Source organism: Lynx canadensis, chromosome C2 (assembly GCF_007474595.2).
Source record: "Lynx canadensis isolate LIC74 chromosome C2, mLynCan4.pri.v2, whole genome shotgun sequence".
NCBI classification, from domain to species: Eukaryota; Metazoa; Chordata; class Mammalia; order Carnivora; family Felidae; genus Lynx; species Lynx canadensis.
This window is the reverse complement of record NC_044311.2, coordinates 1,775,453-1,801,943: the sequence shown is the minus strand read 5'-3', so window position 1 is coordinate 1,801,943 and position 26,491 is coordinate 1,775,453. Positions and strand designations below refer to the sequence as shown.

The following is a 26,491-nucleotide window of genomic DNA, read 5'->3' as shown; positions in this document are numbered from 1 at the left end:
TGTCTATACAACAGTGTGCAGAATGACATCTCAAATGCTCAGACCAGGTTCTAACTCTCCAAACTGATCTCAGACTATCTGGCAACATACGGTCTACTGTTCCTGAGCACATCTCACCACACTCCTGATTTCCTACCATACTTCCTCTATTTATACACAGCATGTGACTCACTACAAAGTTTGCCACTCATGTCCCAGCCAAAGAGCTTCTCAGACCACTTTAGGATATAGCCACTGATCTTTCCTTCTTGGAAGCTGTTGTGGGACTAGCTCTATGGTGCTATTTAGCTTTTTCTGTATTTATATTATCTTCCCATTTGAAACACAGAACACTTGAGAATGAAGCCTCTGTTTTTGTATAGTTGTGCATTACCAATTAGAACCAAGCTCACAGTTTACCAGAGGCTGAGGACTGAGTAAAAAGTTGTTCAATTAACGTGTAGGAAAAGTTCCTTAAAGGGTAAGGATCTTCTATTAAGCGGAAATTTACCCTGTGATTGGTGGCCAGCCCTTTGTTCTCATTGGCAAGGGAAGATGCACAGGATCTTCCCTTCATCCCGGCCAAGGTTAACCTCCTTCTCTCTTCTACACACTTTCTGACATCTCCCACTTCTCGGGACTCAGGGCAGTCCTTCCCGGGAGGCCCAACCATCTCACGCTGCCATATCCGAAGTTTATGTTCCTGACAAGATCTGAACTGCTATTTTCTTCAAGAAGACTTCTCTGAGTCTCCTGGGTAGAAATGTCTTTTGATAGAGTACAGATGCCCAAAAAAGTAGACATGTTATCTACAGTACTCCACACAGAGAATTCTACCATTGGTTTTCAAAATACATCCTATCAGTGGTACTTACTAGGTGACAACATACACGCCTGTATCTATCTATCGATCTGTCTAAAGAGTTCACTGCCACATCACAACGAGTTCACTGCCAGATGTTGATATCCTCCCATGACCTTATCTAAAATTAAAGAAGAAAATGGAAAGTAGATATGCTAATATTAGGGTTAAAAATTTGATTTCAGAAAAGAAACCTGAGACCCACCGCTCCAAAAACTGTTTTGTTTGCTTTTATGGAATGACATTTACAGAATATTAGAAAGTACGTATGGGGAGATTGGGACTAATTATTTTTTTAGTAATTGCAAAATTTGGGAATTACTTTTTTAAACAATTCAATGGAACCAACCTGCAGTGGAATCGATTTATAATTCCACGTATCTCACACCTGTAATTTACTAGAAAACGACTAGACCACTGGAGCTATTACAGTTGAGGTGGTCTTTTCTTAATCTCACTTATGTCTTAGGTGTGCCAGTCATCAAATACAGAACAGAAGAACATCATCAAATTAGATTAATTAGTAGATTAAGAAGCACATCTCCAAACAGAATGACAGTTTGCATAACTGCAAATAGCATTTCGTGGATTGCAAAGGGTCCAACACTGCATGAACTCTTCGGGAGAGAAAATAGAGAAAAAGGGTTAATTTCACAGTCATGCAGTAAAGTTAGGTTTCCAACAAATATTGAACCAACTTACTCTCTATTGAGAGTTCCAACACAGGGGACAGCATGCAAAAAGAAAAAAAGAAAAAAAAGAAAAACACACAAATTAGTCGCCATCAATGCAAAGTTCCTGTATGGAAGAAAAACACTTAGAAAATAAAAGTGACACATGTTTTTCAAAGTTTTGTGATAAACTCAAAGTTGTTTTTAAAACAAGAGTTAAATGAATAGTATGAGAGAAGAGTATGTGATTTTTCCTGTGTTTCTCCCTCACCTCCTTGCAAAAGAAATTTAAAACCAAAAACCAGAAAACCAACTTCTTTTCCAGACCCTAACATCCTTGAGGCTCAACTTCTAGAAAGAATCTAAGACTAACAGCCACCTGCCCCCTGTTTCTGAAGAGTGCCAGCATTTACGTCCAAAGCACAGCATCTAGAGTTTCTCTTTTCCTCTTCAGAAGCAGTACGTTCATAAGTGACTTCTGTGAAGGTTTAAAACAACCACAGCTGTCTGGAAATAAAAAGGAACCGTTTATGCCACAACTTTAAATCTTGCCGAGGTAAGATGTCTGTTATGGTGTCCTGATCCTAGGACACCTCTGCTGCCTAGCACACTCTTTAAGAGACCAGATGTGACCTGGGCACTCAAGTGTGTCCATTTTAGTAGCCGCAGATTAAACTCCTACCCTAGCTATTCAAGACTCAAAGATAGGACCTCAAGAGGTAGGAGTAGATGGACCATAAAATGCCAATTCACGGCATGCACCTTCGTGAAGGGGTTTCTTTTCCAAGAGTTTCTTCAGAGACAAACGTCAGAACACGTAAGATAACTTCTAGCATCTGACGCTCCTTACGTTTGAGGGGAAAAAATGAGTCTAGAGCAGTCAAAATAAAAATCTTCCCTGATCTCCTTAATTTTCAAACTTATTTAGTCTTGAAAAACTTACATGAGTGCTTGGCTTTCTAAAGGCTTTACATATATTAACTCATTAAATATCCTCACAATCTTACGAGGTACTACTGATTATTAGCTATTCATTACCATTACAACTTGATTTCACAGGTTAGGAAACTAAGGCTCAGGCTGCCAGTAAGTGCTGAGGCAGCATCTGCACCTAAGGATCCAGCTGTGCCATCCACACTTATCACCGTGTTGCGCTCTCTCTCTCTGGAAAAACATCAACAGGCTTTGAATCAGACATTTGTAGCTTCTGTTCTAAATTACTGTCATGCATACATCATCACTTATTCCCAACTCTAGGTATCTGAAGTAAAAAAAAAAAAAAAGCGTGGCAAGTTACAGGCATATCAACTACCTTCAGCCTGCAAACTCTATTTGCCAATCCTGCCCAGCGTCTACCTCCACGGGATTCAGAGAGTGCTCTTTTCTGGCCCTTCTTTTCTGGGGTGTCTGCCTCATTTACCAGAGCTCAGCTGATACTTTAGTTGGACTCGGGTGTTTACCGTGAAATATGTGAGAGGGGAGCATTCTGGGGGCTGGAGAAGGAGATCCTATATGAAAGTGGACCGGGCTGCCCACAAACTGTTTCTCTAAGTATCTTGTTTCTGCTGAGGACAGCAGGTAGTCTCGATCGTGTTGGGCGTGAGAACACCTTTCGTTTATCATGGCAGCGGGGTGACACCCAGAAGGTGTGAACACAGGACTGAAGTGTGGATTTCAACCTAAAAAGACATGGGAGGGGCGCCTGGGTGGCGCAGTCGGTTAAGCGTCCGACTTCGGCTCAGGTCACGATCTCGCGGTCCGTGAGTTCGAGCCCCGCGTCGGGCTCTGGGCTGACGGCTCAGAGCCTGGAGCCTGTTTCCGATTCTGTGTCTCCCTCTCTCTCTGCCCCTCCCCCGTTCATGCTCTGTCTCTCTCTGTCTCAAAAATAAATAAATGTTAAAAAAAAAAAAATTAAAAAAAAAAAATAAAAAGACATGGGAAAATGCACCTAACCAAGCTCATGGAATGAGATGTCTCCCGCACACTGTGGCCCATTCTGGGGGCAAGTCTTCAGAGAGTTTCTGCCCTGTGAGCTTTCAGGACAGTTGAGGTTATGGATAAGAGATTCCAGTTCAGAGTGGAGAGCTAACCCAGGCTTCAGGAACACAGACAAATGTCCCTGACGGCATTTTTCAAGGCTATGAAAAAAAGTGCACGGCTCCTTTGGGGACATGGACGTAGTCCAGGCTGGGGTGAGAGTGAGGAAGGGACGACCGGCAAAACGATAGGCTTTGTTTGGGCGTTTTCTTGGGGACAACGAGCAGTCACCGCAGGGTTTTAAGCTGGTAGAAAAGATCTGTCTCCTGTGCAAAGGATGCGGTGTGGAGCAGGTGCAACAGGCAACAGACCACTCTGCCCCGAGTTAGCAGTGAGAACAGAGAGATGTTCAGGAGACCGAATGAGGAGCAAGTGGAGTTGCAGAGTGATGCCCCAGTCCTTCCCTGGAGCGATGAGGGAATGGTGATTTCACGAGATGAGATAAAGCAACGCAGGAGTTCTGAGGCTGAAGATGGCCATGAGGCAGGAGACTACGTGCAAGAGAAAATATGGGCTGGAAGTGCACATCTGCGAGTCACCAGGTTCCCTCCCGCCACTGGTAACGTAAGCTTCAGAGAAGGTACAGAATTAAAGACACGAGCCTAGGGCAGGAATCTAAGCAACACCTATGCTCAGCAGAACGAGCCGAGAGAGAGGTGTTGTAAGACGAGGGGTACGAGAGAGACCGGCTAGGACACAACAGGCACATCACAACAGACACATCATGCCTCTCAGAACGACAGAAAAGATACACTGGATAACTGACAGCAAAGTTGAAAGGCAAAAAGGAACGTCAAGCAGCAAACTGGAATTTATGAGAAGTCCCCGGAAGCCGAGAGGATAAGACCATCTCAGTGAAAAACAGAATACTTATTAATGTGGCTAACGACAGCTTTAAGGTGACATCTCCTTCTATTTCAACCGGAGGAGAGGTAGAAAGCATGAGTTTATGTGTAGTTACAGTGGCTGGTCTGGAGGCAGGCAATGGAGTTTCTGCTTGATGGCTTCCGTTTTCCGGGTAGGCTAGGAAGCCAGGACACGTGCTTGGGGCATGAGATAGGTTGGGAGGTGAATGGGCCACAGTTGAGGAGAGAAAGTGTTTGACGTGGTCTCCATGGAGAACAGAAGACAAAGAGGAGGATTCCAACACAGCACTGAGCACTAGACAAAAAGCAGAGATCAGGAGTGAGAATGGCAGGGATACACACAGCTGATTTCACTCAGGGGCCAGTGCAGTGTTTCCCTTCAAGAGTCCTAACCTCCAACCAGGTGTCACGAGCTCCACGAGCAGACAGGTTCTTGAGCCTATGTTTCTATTACAGTGTCAATAACTTGAGAATTAAGCAGAAGAAACAGGGGATCACCAACCTATGGTTTGCACAATGGTTCCTGCAATTCTAAATGGTTAAAAAAACTTTTTTTTTAAGGCAATTTCGTGGGGCGCCTGGGTGACTCAGCCGGGTAAGCGTCTGGCTCTTGGTTTTGGCTCAGGTCATGATCTCACGGTTCACGGGACTGAGCCTTGCACTGAGCTCTGTGCCGACAGGGTGGAGCCTGCTTGGGATTCTCTTTCCCTCTCTCTGCCCCTCCCTGCTCACTTGTGCTCTCTCTCTCTCTTCTCTTAAAATAAATAACTTAAAAAAAAGTAGGCCTTTAGTATTACACAAAAAGGCGGTTTTGTGACACATGAAAATTAAAATTTCAAGGTTCATAAAGTTTTGTTGCAACCCAGCCACATTCATTTGCTTACATACTGTCGAAAGAGTGCTTTGTGCTATATAATGTCTGAGTTGAGCGGTGGTGACAGAGATCAATGTGGATGCAGATATTTACCATCTTGCCCTTTACAGAGCAAAAAATGGTCAACTGATAAAGAACAAAACTGTATTTGGAACGGGGCACTTGAGCGGGTGGCTCAATCAGTTGAGCGGCTGACTCTTGATTTGAGCTAAGGTCATGATCACACGGTCGTGAGACCGAGCCCCACATTAGGCTCCAAGCTGAACATGAAGCCTGCTTAAGACTTTCTTGCTCTCGCTCTTGCTCTCTCTCACTCTCTCCCCTGCTCCCCTCCCTCCGCCCCTCTTCCCAGCTCATGCTTTCTCTCTAAAAAAACAAAACGAAAACAAAACCAAAAAAAAGCTGCCTTTGGAAAGAAAAGCCACAACCACTGCCTGATCCTGAAGACGGGGCTGATGGTACTTTGTAAAATGGGGAGGGAGAAATCTGCTATTTTAACAATATCAGGATATAATGCAAAAGCTCAAACCAAACCCTGACATTTTAAACTCAGCACAGTATGGTGACATATCCAGTTTATTCTTTTTTTTTTTTTTTTTTTTTTTTTTTAATTGAGAGGCAATGTGAGCAGGAGGAGCAGAGAGAAAGGACAGAGAGTGCCAAGAGGACTCCGTGCCCAGGGCAGTGTGCAGCCTGATGTGGGGCTTGATCCCAAGACCACAGATCATGACCCGACTGAAATCAAGAGTTGGATGCTCAACCAACTGAGCCACCCAGGAGCCCCATCCAGTCTATTCTCAATGAATTCCATTACTGGCAGGGCCTCTGACAATCACCAAACAAAAGTCAAACAGAAACAAATGAATAAAAATCCTCCCGTTAGTCTTCGCTGAACTAAAAAAAACCTAATCAAACACACCAGATGGGTAAGAATTATATACTGTTATAAAACCTGATGAAGAAAACCCAAAAAGTCATCTTTCTCACAACTCTAGGGAGGACTGTAGCTGGTTCTCCGAGTCTACTAAGGAAAGCCAAACGTATGTGCTCGGTTCAGGTCCTTTACCAACATCAAACTCAATTTCCCTATTGATCTCTAACAGCCTCTTTTAAACACCAGTTCTCTTTATTACTGTATGAATCCTAGCATCCAACTAAATTGTATTATTGCCCTAACGAAAAATAAAAAATTGTGACTTCGAGCAATAATCCAGCCCTGGTCCTATACCTTCCAGCAGACAAGAATTTTACCACTTAATGAAGATGTTTTAAAATTCTGTTTTTAAAGGCTGTATAGATAATTATTAAAATATTATTTATAAAACAGGTCCATCCAGATCACAATTGTCTTGTCCTTTGGTTTATATTGCCAAGAAAATATTTCAACAACCAATTTGTTCAGGATTGATAGAACTTTTGCATTACAGGGAGTCCTACAGCTGTAATTAGTGGTAGGAATATAAGTATACGATGGTACAGTTATCTACACGCCCAGCTTGAAAATTATAAACTGTATGTACGTATGTACGTACATACTTACTTATTTATAATCTCTACACCCAACGTGAGGCCCTGATTCCAAGAGTCACATGCTCCGTCAGTTGAGCCAGCCTGGTGCCCCTGAAAGTTGTAAACTTTAAAACAAACTGCTTGCCAACTGTTTTTTTAATCTTTGTTTTTAATGGAATCTTGTGTTCTTGGATAAGATAAATATATCTTCCGATAGAGGATAATCTTTGAAAATTGTTTTAAAGTAGAAGCAATTTATCACCTTCAGCTGGATTTTATTATGTATAAAATGGGATCTTGTTATCTTTAGCGTTCCAAGTAATGAAAATCTTGAAAATAGAAAAAAAATGAGAATGATATGCGCAACAATAACGTGAAGACAGTAAAAAAAAAAAAAAAAAAAAAAAAAAAAAAAAAAAAGCAAAATTCATTAATATTTTTCTTATAATTTCCCTTCCACATCTCCCTCTCACTTAGGTTAGAAATTCTCATGTAGACAACTGGTAACCTAAAAAAAGATACTTAAAGTTTCACCACTGTCAGACACATTACTGAAAACAGAATAAACAAATACGTTTTATAACAGTACTATCCTGCAACGTAAACCAAAATTTCACAGTACACATGCAGATTATGCCTCAGTATTTAAAATTAAGTATGTTTAAAAACTTTTTTTTTAGCAATCTCCACACCCAATATGGGGCTTGAACTCATGACCCCGAGATCAAGAGTCACATGTTCCTCTGACTGAGCCAGACAGGCACCCCTAAAGTTAAGTATGTTTTAATCAACATTAAAAATTAAACAATGTTCTGAAAATTTTTATGGACTACTTCAATAAATAAAATGCTTTTTTGACTGTTACTACCAAACCGTGGCCAACACTGTATTTTGTGCCTTTGTGTTATTTAATGGCAATTCTTTTCTACACAATTGCTCTTTTAAGAATATATTCACGTTAACATTGCAAAAGAAGAAAACAATAAGAAGCTCACAGAAACGTCTCTTTTTGACTTACCCCAATTTCCTTTTTTTATAAACAGTAAAAAGTTTCTAGTAATACAAATACATTCAGTTTGACTAATTCTGTGAGTTGTGCTTGTTACTATATCCCTCAATTTATACAGTCTTAAGACAGTTCCTCTTTGGAGAAGCTTAAAAGGTTGCCAGTGAACAATTTCTAAATTATGTATGACATCAAACAATTTCAATTGTGTTTGAAAAGATTATTACCATTTTGGAGCAATAATAAAATGAAAATGGCCTGCAGTGCTTTGCTATCACTTTACTTTTTTTTTTGCAGCACACAAAATGACATCCCACAGGAGTAAATAATCTTAAATACTAAAACATACCTTGCCGTGAGGATCAGCAAACATTCTTGTGAAAATTTCACATAATCTTTTCAGTTCAACTCGACTGTCAAAATAATAAAATAGCTAATTAATATCTTGCTATAGGAAGAATTCATTTAAAAGTAACTTTAGGGGTACCTGGGTGGCTCAGTCGGTTAAGCATCTGACTTCAGCTCAGGTCATGACCTCATGGTTTCCAGTTTGAGCCACCAGGCTGTCTGCTGTCAGCACAGAGCCCGCTTCAGATCTTCTGTTTCCCCCTTCCTCTGCCCCACCCCTGCTTCTTCTCTCTCTCTCTCTCTCCCTCTCTAATAAAAAAACAATGAAACCCAAAAACCAAAAAACAAAACTTTGGAGTAACCTTAGCTGTAATTAGCTTCTTACAAAAAGAAAGGCTAAAAAAAAAACCAGTCCTCAAAATCATAAAGTTTGTGGGACTTACTAATCAGGAATAAACACAAATTTATCAAATGCAACAATAATCCTGTTGAAACCCACATTATCTTAAAAGTTGAAACTTATATTAAAAGAAATAGTTGTATTTCTTTAATGTAGCATGACAGGGGAAACTGTACAAATGACATTCCTAGCACACAAATTTTATCCTTTATTTTTATTTTTTAAAAACTTTTTATTTATTTTGAGAGACAGAGCATGCATGTGAGCAAGAGAGAGGGCACATGTGTGATATGGAGCTTGATCTCATGAATGGTGAGATCATGACCAGAGCTGCAATCAAGAGCCAGATGCTTGACCAAATAAGCCACCCAGGAGCCCCTGAATTTTTCCTTTAATTTTTTTTTTATTAAAAAAAATTTTTTTTTAACATTTATTTATTACTGAGAGACAGAGAGACACAGAGCGTGAGGATGGGAGGGGCAGAGAGAGAGGGAGACACAGAATCGGAAGCAGGCTCCAGGCTCTGAGCTGTCAGCACAGAGCCCAACGTGGGGCTTGAACCCATAAACTGTGAGATCATGACCTGAGCCGAAGTCAGACGCTTAACTAGCTAAGCCCTCCAGGCGCCCCTGAATTTTCCCTTTAAATGCGAAGATGTTTTCTTAAATTTGGCCACCTGACGACTAAAATCTTTCTAAACTATGCCTACTCCCTCGCCACTGAAAATGATATACTGAACCTAATATTAACCTAATCTTGATGGGGCCAGGAACAATATTATGATGATTTATTGCAATGATTCATGAAGTGTGATATACACACATTAGAATATATTAGGTAGTACATAAACATCTCTTTTAGATCAAATAGTTCTAATACTTCCTAAAGTAAACATACAACTAGTAAATCTAACCCTGATTTCAGGTATCAAGTCAGGAAGTAGCCCTCTAATTTTCCAGTACCCTCAAACTTATGAATTATCTGAAACTAGTTTTTTTTTTTTTTTTAAATGTTTACTTTTTATTTTTGGGAGAGAGAGTAAGCGGGGGAGGGGGGGAGGGGCAAAGAAAGAGAGGGAGACACAGAATCTGAAACAGACTCCGGGCTCTGAGCTGTCAGTGCAGAGCCTGACATGGGGCTCAAACTCACAAACGGTGAGATCATGACCTGAGCCGAAGTTGGACGCTTAACCGAATGAGCCACCCAGATAGATGCCCCTGAAGCTAGGTTCTTAAAGGGGTTGGCCAGAGAAGTTTAAAACATTACAAAGATAAAGACAATAAAGAATTTAGGGGAAAAAAAAGGAAGTAAAAGCCATTAGGAAAGGAAACCAAATCAAGTCAAACCAAACTAAAAACCAATATAAAGTTCTGTTGCATTTTTTAAATTTTATTTATTTATTTATTTATTTATTTATTTATTTATTTATTTATTTATGAAGTTTATTGTCAAACTGGTTTCCATACAACACCCAGTGCTCATCCCAAAAGGTGCCCTCCTCAATACCCATCACCCACCCTCCCCTCCCTCCCACCCCCCCTCAACCCTCAGTTTGTTCTCAGTTTTTAAGAGTCTCTTATGCTTTGGCTCTCTCCTACTCTAACCTCTTTTTGTTTTTTTTCCTTCCCCTCCCCCATGGGTTTCTGTTAAGTTTCTCAGGATCCACATAAGAGTGAAAACATATGGTATCTGTCTTTCTCAGTATGGCTTATTAAGTTCTGTTGCATTTTAATACACTGGTCAACTTTTTTTTTTTTTTTTAATAAACCAGTCAGTTTTAATTTTATGTACACTTCATTGTTTTTAATTTTAAAAATAACTTTTTTCATTAACTTCTATTTGTGAATACAAAGTTTCCTTTTAAATAAAAATTTCTAGTTTAGATAATACAGATGGCCTTGGAGACTGGGAAAATATTTTGGTATCACCTTCTGAATTTAAAACAAGTCTGTTCCCATACGAATATCTTGAAAGTGTCCTGGGAACAAAGTTGAAAGTGCGAACCTGACAGGACAATTATTTTAAGACAATAAACTCACCTTAGCGTTCTCTGATTTTTTAGCAAGTTTTGTAGCCCCAGGAGGCCTTCTTTCCTTTCTGACCAGTTGGAACTGGCACATCTATTGAGGACCTCGGCCACATCTTCCGTCTGCCTCATGTAGGTAGGAATACTGCCATTTCGAGAGCTATAGGAGCGTTCTGAACAAGCACTCGATGCATCGCTGTTGGCGTCATCATCTGAATGCATTCCGTAGGATTCGTATCTTCTTCGAGCAGGCTTTTTCTGTTACACATAAAGACTCTCATTAGCAGTAGCCAAAAGAATGTACTGGTATTTCACAATTTCTACTGACCACAAAAGGACTGTTTGTTTTTTTTTTTAAATCAGTACCAAGCATGCGTCTAAGCACTGTAATAATAAAATTATTATCAATGTTGTATCAATCGATAACTGATTTTATTTTCAATATTTAGTTTTGCTTCAGAAAACAGGTTTTAGAAGTTAGTAGACAATGAAATAGTTTTTAATGATGGGATATAGTGGAAACAGAATAAGACTACACGAAAGTTCATGTATGTAAAGTGAGAAGTGCTCAATTTGTGGGTTTTTCCTTTTCATGGAAACCAAAGAACGACTAGTATATATTATAGATGGACAGAAATTACTGGGAATTTGAGTTGGTAAGAAGAGAACATTATTTTTTTTGAATATTACTTTTTTAAAGGATGAGAATGGGTCAGAAAACCACGTTTTCCTATATGAACTTCTACTTTTTCCTGTGTATCTTCTCTTTTCTCTAGTCTCCCTTTTACTTCAGCTACTGCTTCTCTTGTCACTCTTTTCTTCCCTTGTACCCAACCCTCAAGTCTCCTAGAGAAGTAAAATACAGACATCATGAGAATGATGAGAACCTATTTTGCTTACTATTATTTTTAGGAGGCAAGCTCCTTGAGGGCCCTCCATGTTTTCCCCAACGTGTCTATACTGTCTATTTCAATAAATGCAAGAAAGTCCACTTAGATTCGATTTCTTTACATCTGAAGCTTACCGTTTAATATATGTAACTGCTAATTATGCCTTGCATACTAAAAATGAAATGAGCCAATAGTTTATTTGAGATTTCCTTGGAAGAATTGGAGATACATCTTTATATAATCTGGTATTTGAATTTAGGCTAATGAACAGTGAAGACATTTCTATGAAACATGTTAATAAGCACAAGAATTTACAACAGTTCCAGATGGCTGTAAATTCTCCAAAGTCTAAAATCTTAAAAAAACAAACTTGAATTCAATTCAAAACAGTTTTATAAAGACATTTCCATCACTAAATGCCTCTTACTGATTTAGAGACACCAAGTTAATTTAGAATGTGATAATGTGCTATGTCCTGTGCTGGGCTCCAGGATCAGTCTTGTTACAGACGTAAGTGTCAATGGTGTCCCCTCATCTGTATGGAGCAGTCAAGCTTAAAGGACAAGAACCCCCACAGGACATTCTATCCAGCCAGTATCTCCCTATTAATAAGCATATATACAGAAAAGTGGGTGTATTAAAGGATCTTATTACTTCCACTTGAATATTTATTTTATAGAAGACTATCATCTGTTAAACTGATGAAGCAAAGGAAAAAAGTTATGGTATCATAAGATGTCAGAAAACAGCAATGTCTATACCTTAGTCCGTATGTCTCCTAAGAGCTGAGCGCAGTAAATTTTTAAAGAGAAAAATTGAAAATAATGAAGAACATTTTGCTAAACAGCACAATGAAGCAGGCATAAACAATGCCCATAATCAGAAACAGTAAGTTTTGTTTGTATACAGATACATAAAAACTGCTTAGTAGCAGAGTAGATCTTCAACCTCGGCGATATCCTTTAGTCCTAAGCTACGAGAATATTCCCATAACCAGTTTCCTAAAGAAACTAACATTTTCTTTCTAATTGGATCCTTTTGTCGTTTCCAAAGTTAACTTTGTTTCTATGATTTTCCCCAGGTCCAAATTAGGCTTAATCAAGTTTTTTTTTCTAGAAGTTGATAGTTATCACTGGAATATCTAAACTATGCAAATAATGGAAGTAGACCGAAGGAGATTATTGGGATTTAGCTTTTAGCCCTGGTGGCTAAATACCCCTTATATAATCCAAGCACACCTTAGTATTAGAAGTAATAGTTCAAAAATAACCCATTCAATTCATAAAACCTATGTGAGCACAATTTAACTGGTACATCTTCCATCTAAAAAGAAACTAGAAAACATGATTTAAGGAATACGTTGATTAGGAATAGTAAATTTAAAGCACTTGACTGATCGTCAGAACAAGATGTGATCAATATATCCCATGCCCAAGAGAACAAAGTTCCTACCTAGTTGTATTATTTATAAAAAATTAAATAACGGAGGTAAAGGGGAAAATTCCGCACTTACAGACTGTTAGTGCAGAACTACACATGTGATTACATTTCCTATACTACAGCTACGATCAGCAGATATTTTTTAAAAGTTTTTTCCAAATACATGTGGCATAAATTGTATTATAGCAACACTGGTTAAGATGTGATACACAGTTTTAAAAGGCACAACGTATTTTTTTTTTTATTTCAGAGCAAAGATGAGGACTTTTATAAGTTATGATAAGTAACTGAGTAAATGCTTCTTAAATATAGATGGGATTAATATAATTTGAAAGAGGAAGCGCAGACCGAATTGATGTGGGAGATTGGCAGAAACCAATTGTATTCACTGTTTCAAATGACACTCCCTTCATAATTTTAAGTGAGAAAAACAATGGTGATATATGGACAGCACTCTTCTGACAAACTATCATGGATCTGTAGATGATGTTTTTAAATCTCACTCCTTAACGTGTCAGGCATAACAAACCAGGAGGGTATCTTAATTATAATTTGTCTTGAAGTGGTGCTTCTCTCAGCTCAGAAAAATACAAGCAAGTAAGACTAAATAAAATCCTACCCCGAACTAAAACAATGCCTAAATACTCCAAACGTGAAGCAAGCCTTGAAATGTATGCCTGCAGCGCACCCATTTATGTACTAAATCTGCCCTTACTCTTCGTGGACGACAGTGCCCCACAAACATCCTCATGTTAACAACATCAATATTCACATTATATTCCTGACACCCCATCAACTACTTCTGGCCCTCGCTTCAAATTCTGACCGAGTAACAGGGACCAAGAACTGATGACACAACTCTGCTTTTTCCCTGGCCCACGTTTGATCTTCCTAGATTGAATCCACCAGCTTTTCCCCGTGACCTTCCCCACACTGGGGGACTGGCTTACCCACACGTGAGTTTCATAATTGGATTATCTCTAACGAAAAGGAAATGGAGAAGAGTACCAAGGCATCTGCTACGGCCTCCTCCACGTCAGAGCCTGTGTTCAGGACTCGCATGGCACTGACAGAAGACGACAGTCGGCTCGATTGGCTCATCCCATACCCTGGACCTAATTCATCAGAAGGAGGAAAAGAGCTTTGAGAGAGTCATAAATGTAACAGCGTCACATTGGAAACTTCAAGATCCTTAAGGGGAGGGGAGGGGAAAAAAAAAAAAAAAAAAAAACCAATGGGGCAAAGCATTTTAAAAGCAATTCTGTATTTTCTGGGTACCTTTGGTCTTTGGTCAAATAAAATGGTAAAGGCAATTAAATTTCTGACAGTGTATGGAAAATAAATTTAAAGAACAGTAGCTATGATACATTTATGACCAGAAAATAGAAGAAAGCATGGGTGGCTAACTAAGGGCTTGTGAATCTACAGCCCTGGCAATTAATCCAGCTCTATCAGCCAGGCAAATCTCAGCCATGCAGGTGAGCCATGGAGGAGTCTAGAACACACGTCAAACCTCAAACCAGGGAAGATGAGGGAACTCAGTGAAGCTACACCAGTCTACAGGGAAAACCCACCAATTGTTGTCTCTTCTCCGTCAGGAGAGGGTTTCATTCTACAACTAAGATATGCCATTCGACATCTGTTAAGCACCTAGTGTGTGCCCAACACTCTGAGGTATGTAAAGACAAACCAGAGATGGATTCTCCCCCTCAACTACTTTCTGCACCATCATTTACAATTAAAACACTTCATCCACCATTTTGGTTTTTTTTTTTTTCCAAAACATGTACAAAGATGAAGTACATAATTGAGAACAGAAAACAATTCCATGTTTAAAAATGACGTAACTTAGATTACATACACACAAAAAGGCTATCTGTCAGTGAGAAAAATGCTCAAATAAGGTTGTGGGAGGGGAAAAAGTTACTTGGGGGAAAATTAAAAAAAAATACACAGATGATTTATTATCTGACAAATCAAATTTAAACCAACACAAAGTGATTTAAAAACACGAATATATCATTCAATGGAAACTGAAAAGGACAAAAATCTGAGATGAATGCACAGATGATAGTGAAAATGTACTCATCCTTCACCTGAGGCCCCATACACATCGGGGGCGTAGAGGGCACCAGTAGATCTGGAATGGTGTCTGGAGGCTGGAATAACAGGACCATACAAACCTCATCTATTACCACAGAAACAAGGAATAGTGGCAGCACTACAGTCAGGCAAGGAGACTTAGTCAACACGGGTATTACTAGCAATAGGTGAGGATCGGAATACTGCCAAGCAAGGCAACTGAACATCAGCACCGTAACATTATCCTCGACACACAGAAGATCTTACACCTAAGGGGACAGACACAAGCCCACAGGAGACAGAAAGAAAAGCAAGTATTCAAATGGAAGGAAATGTCGAAAGTACAAGCATGGGACAAAAAAATGAACACCGTAGTTTAAAAAAAAAAAAAAAACCACCATGGTAACTAGTAACCAATAATACACCTAAATCCTTTAGTCCCGAACCCAATGAGGCAGGTATTACTGTTCCATTTCGTAGACGGGCAAATTGAAGCAGACAGGGACGTTAATTAACGTGATCAAAGCCACACTACGAGTAAGTGATACACCTCGGTACCTGTACTCTTTCAAGGCCTTTGCTCTCGAACGGTACATGTACCGTCTTCACATCGTTCAAAAGATAACATACCTCACTTACGTTAATCAAACATTTTCCATAATGGTTCACAGAATACAAGTGCTGCATTCGGTAAAAGATTTAAATATCAAAGACATGTGAACGTAAAAAAAGGATATCAATAATACAATCAAAAGACCTACAAAAGGTCTCCCTATATTTATGTCATGTTTCTCTACGTCTAATTTTAGCATATTTTAAGTTTCATACATTAAAACCCCGATTTTCACAATACCATAAAGTCCATCTTCTTCCTACATAAATATTAAAGATTCATTTTAATATTTAATGAAATAGATTACTCATAGTTAGAAAGTTACTCTTCTTCAGATATATATATATATTTTATTTAAAAAATTTTTTTAATGTTCTTTTATTTATTTTTGAGAAAGAGAGACAGAGTGTGAGTGGGGGAGGGGCAGAGAGTGGGAGACACAGAATCCGAAGCAGGCTCCAGGCTCTAGGCTCGGAGCTGTCAGCACAGAGCCCGATGCGGGGCTTGAACCCTTGAACTGAGAGATCACGACCTGAGCCGAAGTCGGACGCTTAACCAACTGAGCCACCCAGGTGCCCCTCTTCAGATATATTAATTAGAGCAGTTAAACTACTTTTTTAAAAAAAGTTGATTTACTATTTTGAGAGAGAGAAAGTGAGCAGGGAAGGGGCAGAGAGAAAGTGAGAGAGGGAGAATCCCAAGCAGTGGGATTAGTCCCCAACGTGGGGACTAAACTGACAAACTGTGAGATCATGACCTGAACCGAAATCAAGAGTCGGATGCTCAACCAACTGAGCCACCCAGGTGCCCCCAAAACACTTTATTACACGAATCACTCTTTTCTTTGCCACTGGACCTTAATGAACGCAAAAATGATCAAAAGGATTGAGACAAAGGATTAAACAGAATGCTGTTCAAAATGTTTAATCAGACTCTAAAAGGTCACTGCTGTTGTTGATAAAACATAATACATAGTTTTAATTCTACCCGAAACAATTTTTAAAATGGTGACGGTTGAGTCAATATGAACATGCCCAATGGGTGAAAATTTGTGAAAAATTTTATGGTATCAATGGTGGCTGAAGGTAAGAGGTAAGTGGCACCACTCACATTCTTGTAGGAACATAAGCCTATTTCGTGAAACTTGGCTCCAGAAGTAAATGGAAACTAGGGTCCAAGTTCCAGAGAAGTTCGGCTTTGCTCAGCTCTGATTTGTTTCTGATGCTTTAGAGCCCTTACAGCGGCCCTGTGCCACGGCTGAATGCATAGCAAACTACGGGGCTCACTTGCTGAATGGCGACATTCAAGTCGGAGGTGAAAAAAGAGATTCACCGGGTAAACCCAGTAAGCACGGCAGAATGCAGGCAGACACCACAGACAACGGGCATGGGAAGGCTAACCTGATCTCCGAGGCGGCTACTCCTCACCCGTCTTACAAGAGGGCGAATCTGCTACGTTTACGAAGCAGCATCCAGGTGTAAATAAAAGGGCTACGAAAATCAATTCTCCTAAAACTACAGGATTAAAAGATCTAATCTTCTTTGACCCAAATAGAATGTTTCATTAGAATCAGGAAGACAGCTTCCTTTAATAACAGAAATTTAAGTGATTTAAGTTGTCAAATGGAGGCTTTGAGATGAATCTAGAAAATTAATGGCTAGCTACCATTTCTCTTTAAAAAGACCTAGTAGCAAGGCTTATTTTTTAAGTGATTCATGGTTGGTTATAAATTTCCTCTCATGTCTGACTACTGCACAGGTTTAAAAGGTACAGACACAGATTTCGTTTTCTTCTTGATATCTCATGTTTTCTAATAATTCTGCAATACGGCATTATGCAAAGACAGGTGTTACCCCATTAAAAACATCTAAGATCTCTGCCACAGAAGAACAAGGGAACTACTTCGAGGCAAGCAGTCAGAGCTTGGTCAGATGACCAAGTGCCTACTGTGTGCCAAGCACCGTTGCCTATGTTCTCTCATTTACAGCTTCTTCAAAACAATCCTAACAAGTGCATGCTATTCATGTCCTACTTTTACAGATGGGGAAACTCAGGTACAGAAGTTACAGAGTCCAGGCCGTCTGACCCTAGAGCACAGGCTCTTAAACCATCACACGCCCACTCACTTTCTTCAACTCTTCAAGATGGCATGCTTACTTTATACAAACGTAGGATTTATTTCATTTTTAAACATATACACATGAACATATACTGTGTACATCTATACGCATGCATGTGTGCATATACACATACACAGTCTGCATATGAACTAAAAATACTGTATATGACTATTGCATATGAGTTAAAAACATCTCTGGCAAAGCACTGGAAGGGAACTCTTCACCCGGAACTAGAACACACACATCAAAGGCCGAGGATGGCCCTATCTGTGTCCCCAGCGCAACGGGGTTTTCTAGGTCGGTACACGACAGTCCAGTGACTTATTTGAACCAAATGGCCCAGAGAACAAGACTTTAACCTCTGGATGTTCTACACTAACATGTCTATTGAAGGAAATAATAATTCCACTTGGCAGAACTGCACCATGTGCAGAACTATGTTCTACTTAAAAGTCACAAAATCTGAAGGGCAAATCTCTAAGTATTACAGTAATCTCTATTTTGTGGAATTAAAAGAAAATCTCTGAAATGGCTTTAGGTATGTATATAGAAACAAAGTACTAGTTACAAAGCTGAAAGACCATGCAGAAATTCTAAAACATTTCAATGTCAAAAATTCTGCCTCTCTGATTATTCTCAAAAATTGTAAGTTTAAAAAATCACTTACTATTTTTATAGCTGAGGTAAATATACTATTATAGGGAAGGATATAGTATAATCTCTATCATCAGGAACACAGAGGTTTTACAGCAGTGACACAACACAAGCTAATATATGGGGAACAACGATTAACCTGTATAATACTATTTTATATACTAACCATTTTAGTAAGTAGTTCATATGGTATTTTGCAGCACTCTTTCTGGTAAATATCTAAGGTGAAATGTTAGTATTTCTGCTGAAAAAACCAACAGCATTTATCTTATCAAATGAAATGGTCCATACTTCACATGAGCAAATATTTAGCTATTACCTTTAAATTTTATAGGTTTATTTCTTAAGATAAATCTTGAACTCCACATCCTGTAGTCCAAATCTATGTGCTATTTACTTGATTACGGAGACAATCTGTTTATACAAGGTCTAGCCTACTCATTTCAACAAGTAAATGTCAAAGGAATTGCCAAACCTGTAATTTCCTTACGACTCTTTCTTCTGTCAGGGCAGAAAAGAGAGGCAAAGAAAGACACAGTCGATGAAGAAAGCTAAGCCCTAAGTACACGGAAGTTATCTGATGGCGATTAACAGGGCCAAGAAACGCACCCGACACCTGCGCAGGTACCTACCGAGGGGCTGAAAAGAACGAACAGGACTTGTGTCCCGGCTGCTCTCCCGACTGGCTTCCCGGCTGCACCCTTGACTCACACTTGGTCGAGGAATACGACTGCTTCGGGCTGGTACAAAGAAACAGCCGCAGAGAAAGGGAGGAAACAAAAGACAGAGTTTGCATTTTTGATATGTTCACTTTAGTTTTCTTTCTCAAAAACTGATTAATAGGTTAAGTTGTACTAAGGCTGAGAAGAAACTACTCTTGGTAAGGTATTACCAGGGATACGATACAGATAAATTTGAATACAGTCCTCCAGTTTGTATGAGATTAGAAGGGTAAAATAGTATTTTGCAAACATAAGTAGGCTGCAAATAAAAAGCTGTAAAATACACTTTAAAATTATACTTTCAAGGTAAAATACCTAATTCAATTTACAACCTGTATTTAAATTCTCCCTGAACTCTCAGTTGTTTTCTTCTAGCTTCCAAGCACCCAGCTGAAGTCTTCACTGTTACCCAAGCCTGGAATACAAAAGAAGAGGCCCCAAGTCTCACAAAGAAGACCTTACCCACGGACAGCCTAGACGGACTAGCCTCTCTGCTACACCCCTGGCTCCGGGGGATCTTGCTTCTCTTTGGCGCCGAGGCGGAATTGACCAAGACTCTCTGAACACCAGAGCTCACAGTGGAGAGGGCTGTTGTGCTCAGAACTCTTCCCGGGGACCCGGACCGGCTGCCAGCTGAACACCAAACACACGTGCAAGTGTTACGACGTGAATTCCAAGAGAACTTGTTGAAAGGGCAAAAATTCAAGAAATACACCTGAGGAGACTGGGATAGTATGGCAAGTTCTAAGGTCAAAGGAAATGGACTGAGGAAGACTTGTGCATAGAATCATAACCTGGAAAAAAAGGCATGCTGTGTATACTGGGACTGAAGAGTGAATCATATAAAACATATTTTCAGTTTTGGGGGGTATAAGATGTTATGTTTAATAAGGGCAACACTAACAATAGTAGGTTTGTTTCAGAACACAAATGGCATAAAGGATTTCCAAAAAAAAATAACTTATCTGACAATACATCTCATGTGGCTGAGGCTATATATTAAAACTATGTATTTATAAGGAACGAAATTAGTCATTACGTTATTTCTATTTTTTTGTTAAGGATATAATAAACATTTGCTTCCTGTGAAACAGCTGGCCTTTCTGAGATGCTTCTGAATGGGTATAACAAAATTATTTTGTTACTATGTATACTTTTAATTTTTACAAAATTAAATTTTAAAGGTTTATAAAATTGGGCCGGCTGAAAAAGAAACTTGCTTTTTGCCTTCAAACCGCAAAGGGATCTTGGGTGGAGATGCAGAAGTACCGAGAGTAAAAGAGAACTAACAGCAAATGTCAGAGAAGTCCGACCCCTTCCCAACTAGGGATTCTCAGTCTTGGAAGGCAGAGGATACGTGGGCCGGGGAAAAGAGAGAGGGCGCTGGACAAAATCTCAGAGACTGGGGCAAGGATTAAGAGATGGGCTCCTCGGCAATCAAAACATTTTACGTCTGCACTGAACGGGAAAACAAACTAGGTCAACTCCAAGATGTAAGTTAACTCTACATTCTGAATGGTAGCGTTATAAACAAGGTGAACTTGCACTTAAATAAATGAAAGCAACTTTTCCCCTTTGTTGGGCATCACTTCTCTTCACCAACAGGGCAGTCACTGCTCACCTTGATAATCTTATTTCATTTCCACAGAGCAAAACCCAAAGACTCAAGTGCCAATGTGGTCAAGCAGGAGATGTTTATGAGGGAGGAGCACTGAGTGTGAGGCAGGGAGTGGTGACTTTCCAGCTCCAGCCAGCTGTGTCTTGAGGCAATACTAGCCAGGTTTTAGGGTTTTGTAAAAAAAATGAAAACTCTGAAAGTTCCTCATTTTTATCATGGTGTGTAGACCAAACAATACATGAATGGAGGCCGGGTGGATATTGTCCATGGGCTGCTGATCTGTGACCTTCACTGTAGTTTTCTTGGCATGGTCTTGCTGAATACGATTTAAATTCATGCTTAATTCACAAACTTTATCAGCACACAAATTTTAAATTATCCTCCACTGGTTATAGCAATACTGTATAAAAGCAGTGTTTCCAACGAAATGAACAATTTATTTGAATAGAAGTAATTCTAAGTTATTACAGGGAAATTATTCAACTCTACTTTAAAACGATGGCTCATTTGAATTATCTCTTGGTGTTTCAGGTGAAGAATCTTCAAAGTAGGTTTTTTTCAGTTATAACCTTAAGGATACCCACAAGGCACCTATTTTCTCCATGCAGTATCTAAACTAAACATACACACCGAAACATCCAAACACCCAACATGCCACAAACTCACAATGCAAGATAAGCCAATGGAATATTTTATGGGAACACTTGCAACGATATAAAAAGTATAAATAATGAGCTGAATGAACACATACAATATGATATTCTGTTAAAACTGATATAAATTTTAAGGGGTGAAGGTGTTGGTAGGAGACCGGAGAATTTCTTGAAATGTGTGGGTCTATTCAGCAGAGAGGAAACATGCAGGACTGAAGTACAGTAATCACTCCACCGGTTCTGGATTAACTGTATTTATCAAAATTATGCAACCTCACCCTCTATTTAAACTCATTTATACCCTCTCCTAGAAAATAAAATCAGCAATGTTTATTTTGCTTTCATCATTAGCCTCTCTTCTCCACTAAATCCAGACCTCAACCAACAGTGTGATAATTCCAATGCCTAGGACTCGTTTTGGAGTTATTTATACTTAGGAGATAACACCAAGGCTCATTTCCCAGCCAAGAACTGCCAAGGCTAATTGCTTCTTCTAAGAAAACCACTGAGTTGATGAAAAAGGGCATGCTGTACCTGGGAGCGGCATGCTACTGGAAAATACTCTAATTTGCAAAACCTGACAGTGGGTATCTAATTTTTCTCACGCTACCTAAAATTCTCAAACTACCATTTTAGAACTTTTTACAAGGTATTTTCAAGGCATTACTAAAGTTCCTTTGCTTTTGAATGTCAAAAGCTGCGGGATCCACTTGGATATTTTCAACAACTCAAGGTTTTAGTGATAAAGACAGGCCAAAGATAACTGGCAATTTTTGCCCCAATATGGTTGCACCACGATGGAATATGATGTTGAGAATTTCTGCTGAATAGAACCCATTCTCGATAATGAAAACAGGTGATCAAACAACAGATGCACACATAAAGTCTATAGATTCTTACCACCAATGGTATTAGCAGATTGTGATCCTGAACAAGTGTAAAGGCAGAATTAGGGTAAGGATTATAATCCATGAAGAGGGAAGGAGCAGATTTAAAATGAATGGCAGATGAAAATAAAGCTTTAGTCAGTTCTCATAAAATAAAAAAGCCCTGAAGCAAAAAAAGCAAACTTCAAAAGAAAACTCCCTAAACCATAGACGTCTGTAACAAAAGCAGTACATTGAGTAGCTTTTACAGCTGAAATCAGACACTCATGTACAAAGCAGATGAAATGAAGTGCAAAAATAAATGTAAGTTCTTCAGCTTCCCTTCTGCTAACGGCCTATAATCTCAATAATTAAATGTTTAACTTTTTATTATTTAAACATTTAATTTGAAACTACAGGTAAAGAAGAACTACAACATCTTAGAGCTGAAGAAAGCATACATGAAAAAGCTACGTTTTTTTTTCTTTCAGATGCACAGGAGAAAACCCCAAAAACAAACGGCAGGGGCTTGGGGTGAGGAGACCAAGTTTCTGACGGGCTGCACAGCCGTTTGTACACAACCAGTCGCTACCGACAAGAACACAAGACGCCATCCTCACGTGTAACTAGAGACCTGGAAATCTCTCCAATGGGTCTGCTTTTATTTACTCTGATCAGTCATCAGGACACACCTGCTTTGACCCATGATGTTTTCCCTAAATGCTAATCTACAACCATGGAAGGACCACGCAAACTCTAATGAATTACTTCACAACAAAGTGAAGACGGAGGTCACAGCGATATTTCTGTGCAAGTACGTTGTAAAGAAACTTGCGTCAAATCATACGGGGCCACAATTTCCTTTTGCAAAAGGATCTAGAATGGAATATACAGTCACTCGAATAAATAAGGAAGCAAGCAAACAAAAACCTCTCCAATGTGATTTAAAACCTGAGTGATTTTACAGGGAGCAAGTCTTCCGATCTTAAAATCCTACCAGGTCTAAAAAGCCTGTCATTATGTTCTCAATACTTCCGTAAAGGATTCTAAGTATTGTAGATTGGGTTTCAAAGTGAAAAACCAAATGTAAAATAGTTATTCTATATCCTACTGACGTGATCAGTAATTACAAAATACCTAAAAGGGAGGTCCTTAATATATTAGAAAACCATACACAAAGCACTTTGAATCTTTGCCACAAGTTCCATCTTGCTATTCCTTTAGAAAAGAACTAAGTAAAACAGCTCACATCAAATTAAATTTTATCCTTAAGATCCTAGATATAGACAGTTTTGGTTTGCTATCTTTACTCTTCTTTATGCTTTAAATTTCCTAACATCATCATTATTTATTTGCTTCCTGAAGGTCATAAAAATAAAAGGTACAAAAGTACACAACAGGAGTTTAGATTTCAGTTATAGTTAACATGGTTAATAGTGGCAAGGAGGACAATTTTATCAGCTGAAATATATAATGCTTCTTCTGGGCCCAGGTGCGGTCTTCAAGATATTAAATGTACTACAACACTGAATTACTGCAAGCCTCTGAGATCATCTTCTTCATTTTATAGCTGAAAATACAGGGCCGCCTGGGTGGCTCAGTCGGTTAAGCGTCCGACTTCGGCTCAGGTCACGATCTCGCGGTTCGTGAGTTCGAGCCCCGTGTCGGGCTCTGTGCTGACCGCTCAGAGCCTGGAGCCTGTTTCCGATTCTGTGTCTCCCTCTCTCTCTGCCCCTCCCCCGTTCATGCTCTGTCTCTCTCTGTCCCAAAAATAAATAAACATTGAAAAAAAAAAAAAAAAGCGCCTGAATTCAGGAGATGTGTGGTGGCATGAAACTGTGCATCTCTAACGAGCTCCCAGGTGATGCTGATACTACACTTGGAGGAGAAAGGCTCTAAGCTGCTCTGCTGCAACTGCTACAGACTGAGTTACTTACGAGGTAAGCCAGGGCTCCCGGCTGGCTCAGTCTGTTAAGCATCCGACTCTCGGTTGCGGCTCAGGTCATGATCTCACGACTTTGTGCGTTCAAGCCCTGCAATCGGGCTCTGTGCTGGCAACTTGGAGCCTGCTTGGGATTTTTCCCCTTCCCTTTCTCCCTGCCCCTCCCCGACTAGTGCTGTTTCTGTCTCTCAAAACAAACAAAAACTTAAAAAAAAAAAAAGTTACTCTTAAAATCCAGAAAAAAATAAAAATAAAAATACGGAGTATCAGGGAAGATTGTGGATGATTTATTCCTAATTTGGTTGGGAGAGGAGCCTTTACCCAGAGGACATTTGCCATTCTTCCTATTTATAAATAATCCTCAAATTGCAAACCAATTTTACCAAGCATTTCTTTATTTTTAGGACTCTTGTTGAACGTTCCATCATTTTTCTGCCTGGATTTTTTGACTTCGGAAAGAGGAGGAAAGGAGAACCCGCTGGCAGGACCTGAGTCATCACCGCCTGGCTCCCTCCAAGCCCAGCTCTTTTGCTGGATTCCAGGATTCGGGAATCAAATAAGACAGCAGACTGAGCATCTGTATCTTTATAAATTGCCTAAACCACCGTGAAAGATAAAGATATTTCTTTTCGAAATGGCCAAGTATGTAGAATAACCCCCAAATTATTTCCCTAGAAAAAAAATCTCTGTTTTTAGAGCCAAGGGCTAATGAAAATCTCTTGATAAAGAAAGAACAGGAAAAAACTCTTTTAAATTAATAATGCCATAAATGTGTTCAGGAACATGTAGAAATGAATCATTCATTTTACCTAGACCTCAAAATTGTGCTTTTTAATAATTGTACTTATGAGGAACTCCGCTTCCAACGAAATAGTAAATATAAATCTTAAATTTAACAAGGAGCATAATAGAACTGGACATTTCAATTTATGTTTCCTCACTATAAATCAGTATATACCTGTCCCAAATGCTAACTGTATTCTGAAAGATTTTGGAGTGAGTTTGAAGACCCGCTTATCTGTCCTCGAATAGCATTAGCTAGATGCAACCAGATTAGATGCTAACACATGGCGATTATTTTGCCTCTAAAAAGCACAATTTTCTACATTTGCAAGTTTGAGTAGACCGTGAAAACCTTAAGGCTAAGAGTTCTGTGCCATTTAAAATATCTCCATGCAAAAGTTTGTACAGCAGATGAAGTATTTTCTTTCTAAGTGGCAGATACCAATGATGCAGCCCTAGGAACACACCAAAGACAAGACGACACCCACTCAAAAAAATTCCAGAACATGCACAACAACTGATCCAAAACATTGAAAAAAAAAATACCTTCATTTTTGTCAGGTGATGACGAACCTAAAGTACAGAACAAGAACTCAGTATGCGGCTTGTGTCTGGAAGTCAGCTCTGTCTTTACCCACTGCTCAAGCGCCTAGGACAGTCAGTCATACGCAAGCAACACGCTTCTCCTCAAGTATCACACATCCGGGAGGACGCATAGGCAATACGTACGCTGAGACTGAGACACCATTTTGGTTCGACTTCTTCCTCGAGAATCTGTCTTGGCATTTCCCATGCCCGCGAGGGGTGCTGCTGAAAGCTTTGCTCTCACCCGGCCTGAGGAATAAATTTACGTATGTAATTAAAGACGTTTTTCTAGAATAATACGTACTAATGAGGAGAAAAAAAAATTCTCACTCTAAGTTTCTAATTGGGTGTGCTTTTCAAGTATCGTTAAATTCTGTCATAATGTAACCGTCACTGAGAGGTTATATTTCTCCTTAAATTTTTAAAATGTATACTCCTTTTTATGTGCTGCACCATAAGCTAACTTTTCTTCAAGGGTAAAAATAAAGTCACACTAAAAGATCTCCTTTCTTAGTTTGGTATTATTAGTCCAGTAGAGTTATAATTAAGATATTTACACAGGCATGCCACTTGCTTCTTAACTGGCAGTTCCAACTCTAAAATTTCAATTTCTATGAAACTTAGTTTATTCTGAAATACAGACTATAGTTTTAAATATAAGCCTACTCTTAGAACCAACAACCCAAACAGTTCTTTTGACTGAAAATACACTTCTAGATTTGCAAGAAGAGATATCAGGTCAAGTATTTAGTTTTTTATCCTGTGCTAAACATCAGATTACTATAGATAGATATATTCTCCTCCCCCAACCAATTTCATTTATGAAACAACTTGAGGAAATACCTATCACATAAGAGCTGGCACTTTTCTCGGTATGTTTCCTTCTCCACCTCCCGGCCGCACTCCCTTCCCTACCACTGCCTCATTCCCCTCCACAAAACCAAG

At 39.3% G+C, this 26,491-nt stretch overlaps 1 protein-coding gene across 28 annotated transcripts in view; it reads right to left on the bottom strand.

Moving 5' to 3' along the window:
- CLASP2 (cytoplasmic linker associated protein 2) overlaps window positions 1-26,491 on the bottom strand; it is a 182,384-nt gene that overhangs the window by 46,614 nt on the left and 109,279 nt on the right. For 7 of the 28 annotated variants that reach the window (XM_032594628.1, XM_032594624.1, XM_030328684.1 and 4 more), the window contains 6 exons: window positions 25,691-25,795; window positions 19,562-19,732; window positions 19,010-19,117; window positions 13,917-14,023; window positions 10,592-10,836; window positions 8,154-8,217 (listed from right to left, as the gene is read on the bottom strand). In XM_032594628.1, the coding sequence (XP_032450519.1) occupies window positions 8,154-8,217; window positions 10,592-10,836; window positions 13,917-14,023; window positions 19,010-19,117; window positions 19,562-19,732; window positions 25,691-25,795 (800 nt within the window). Of the gene's footprint in view, window positions 1-5,603; window positions 5,607-8,153; window positions 8,218-10,591; window positions 10,837-12,229; window positions 12,254-13,916; window positions 14,024-15,004; window positions 15,068-19,009; window positions 19,118-19,561; window positions 19,733-22,270; window positions 22,298-25,507; window positions 25,535-25,690; window positions 25,796-26,491 lie in introns of all 28 variants that reach the window. The other 21 variants (XM_030328685.1, XM_030328683.1, XM_030328682.1 and 18 more) reach the window with 11 other exon arrangements.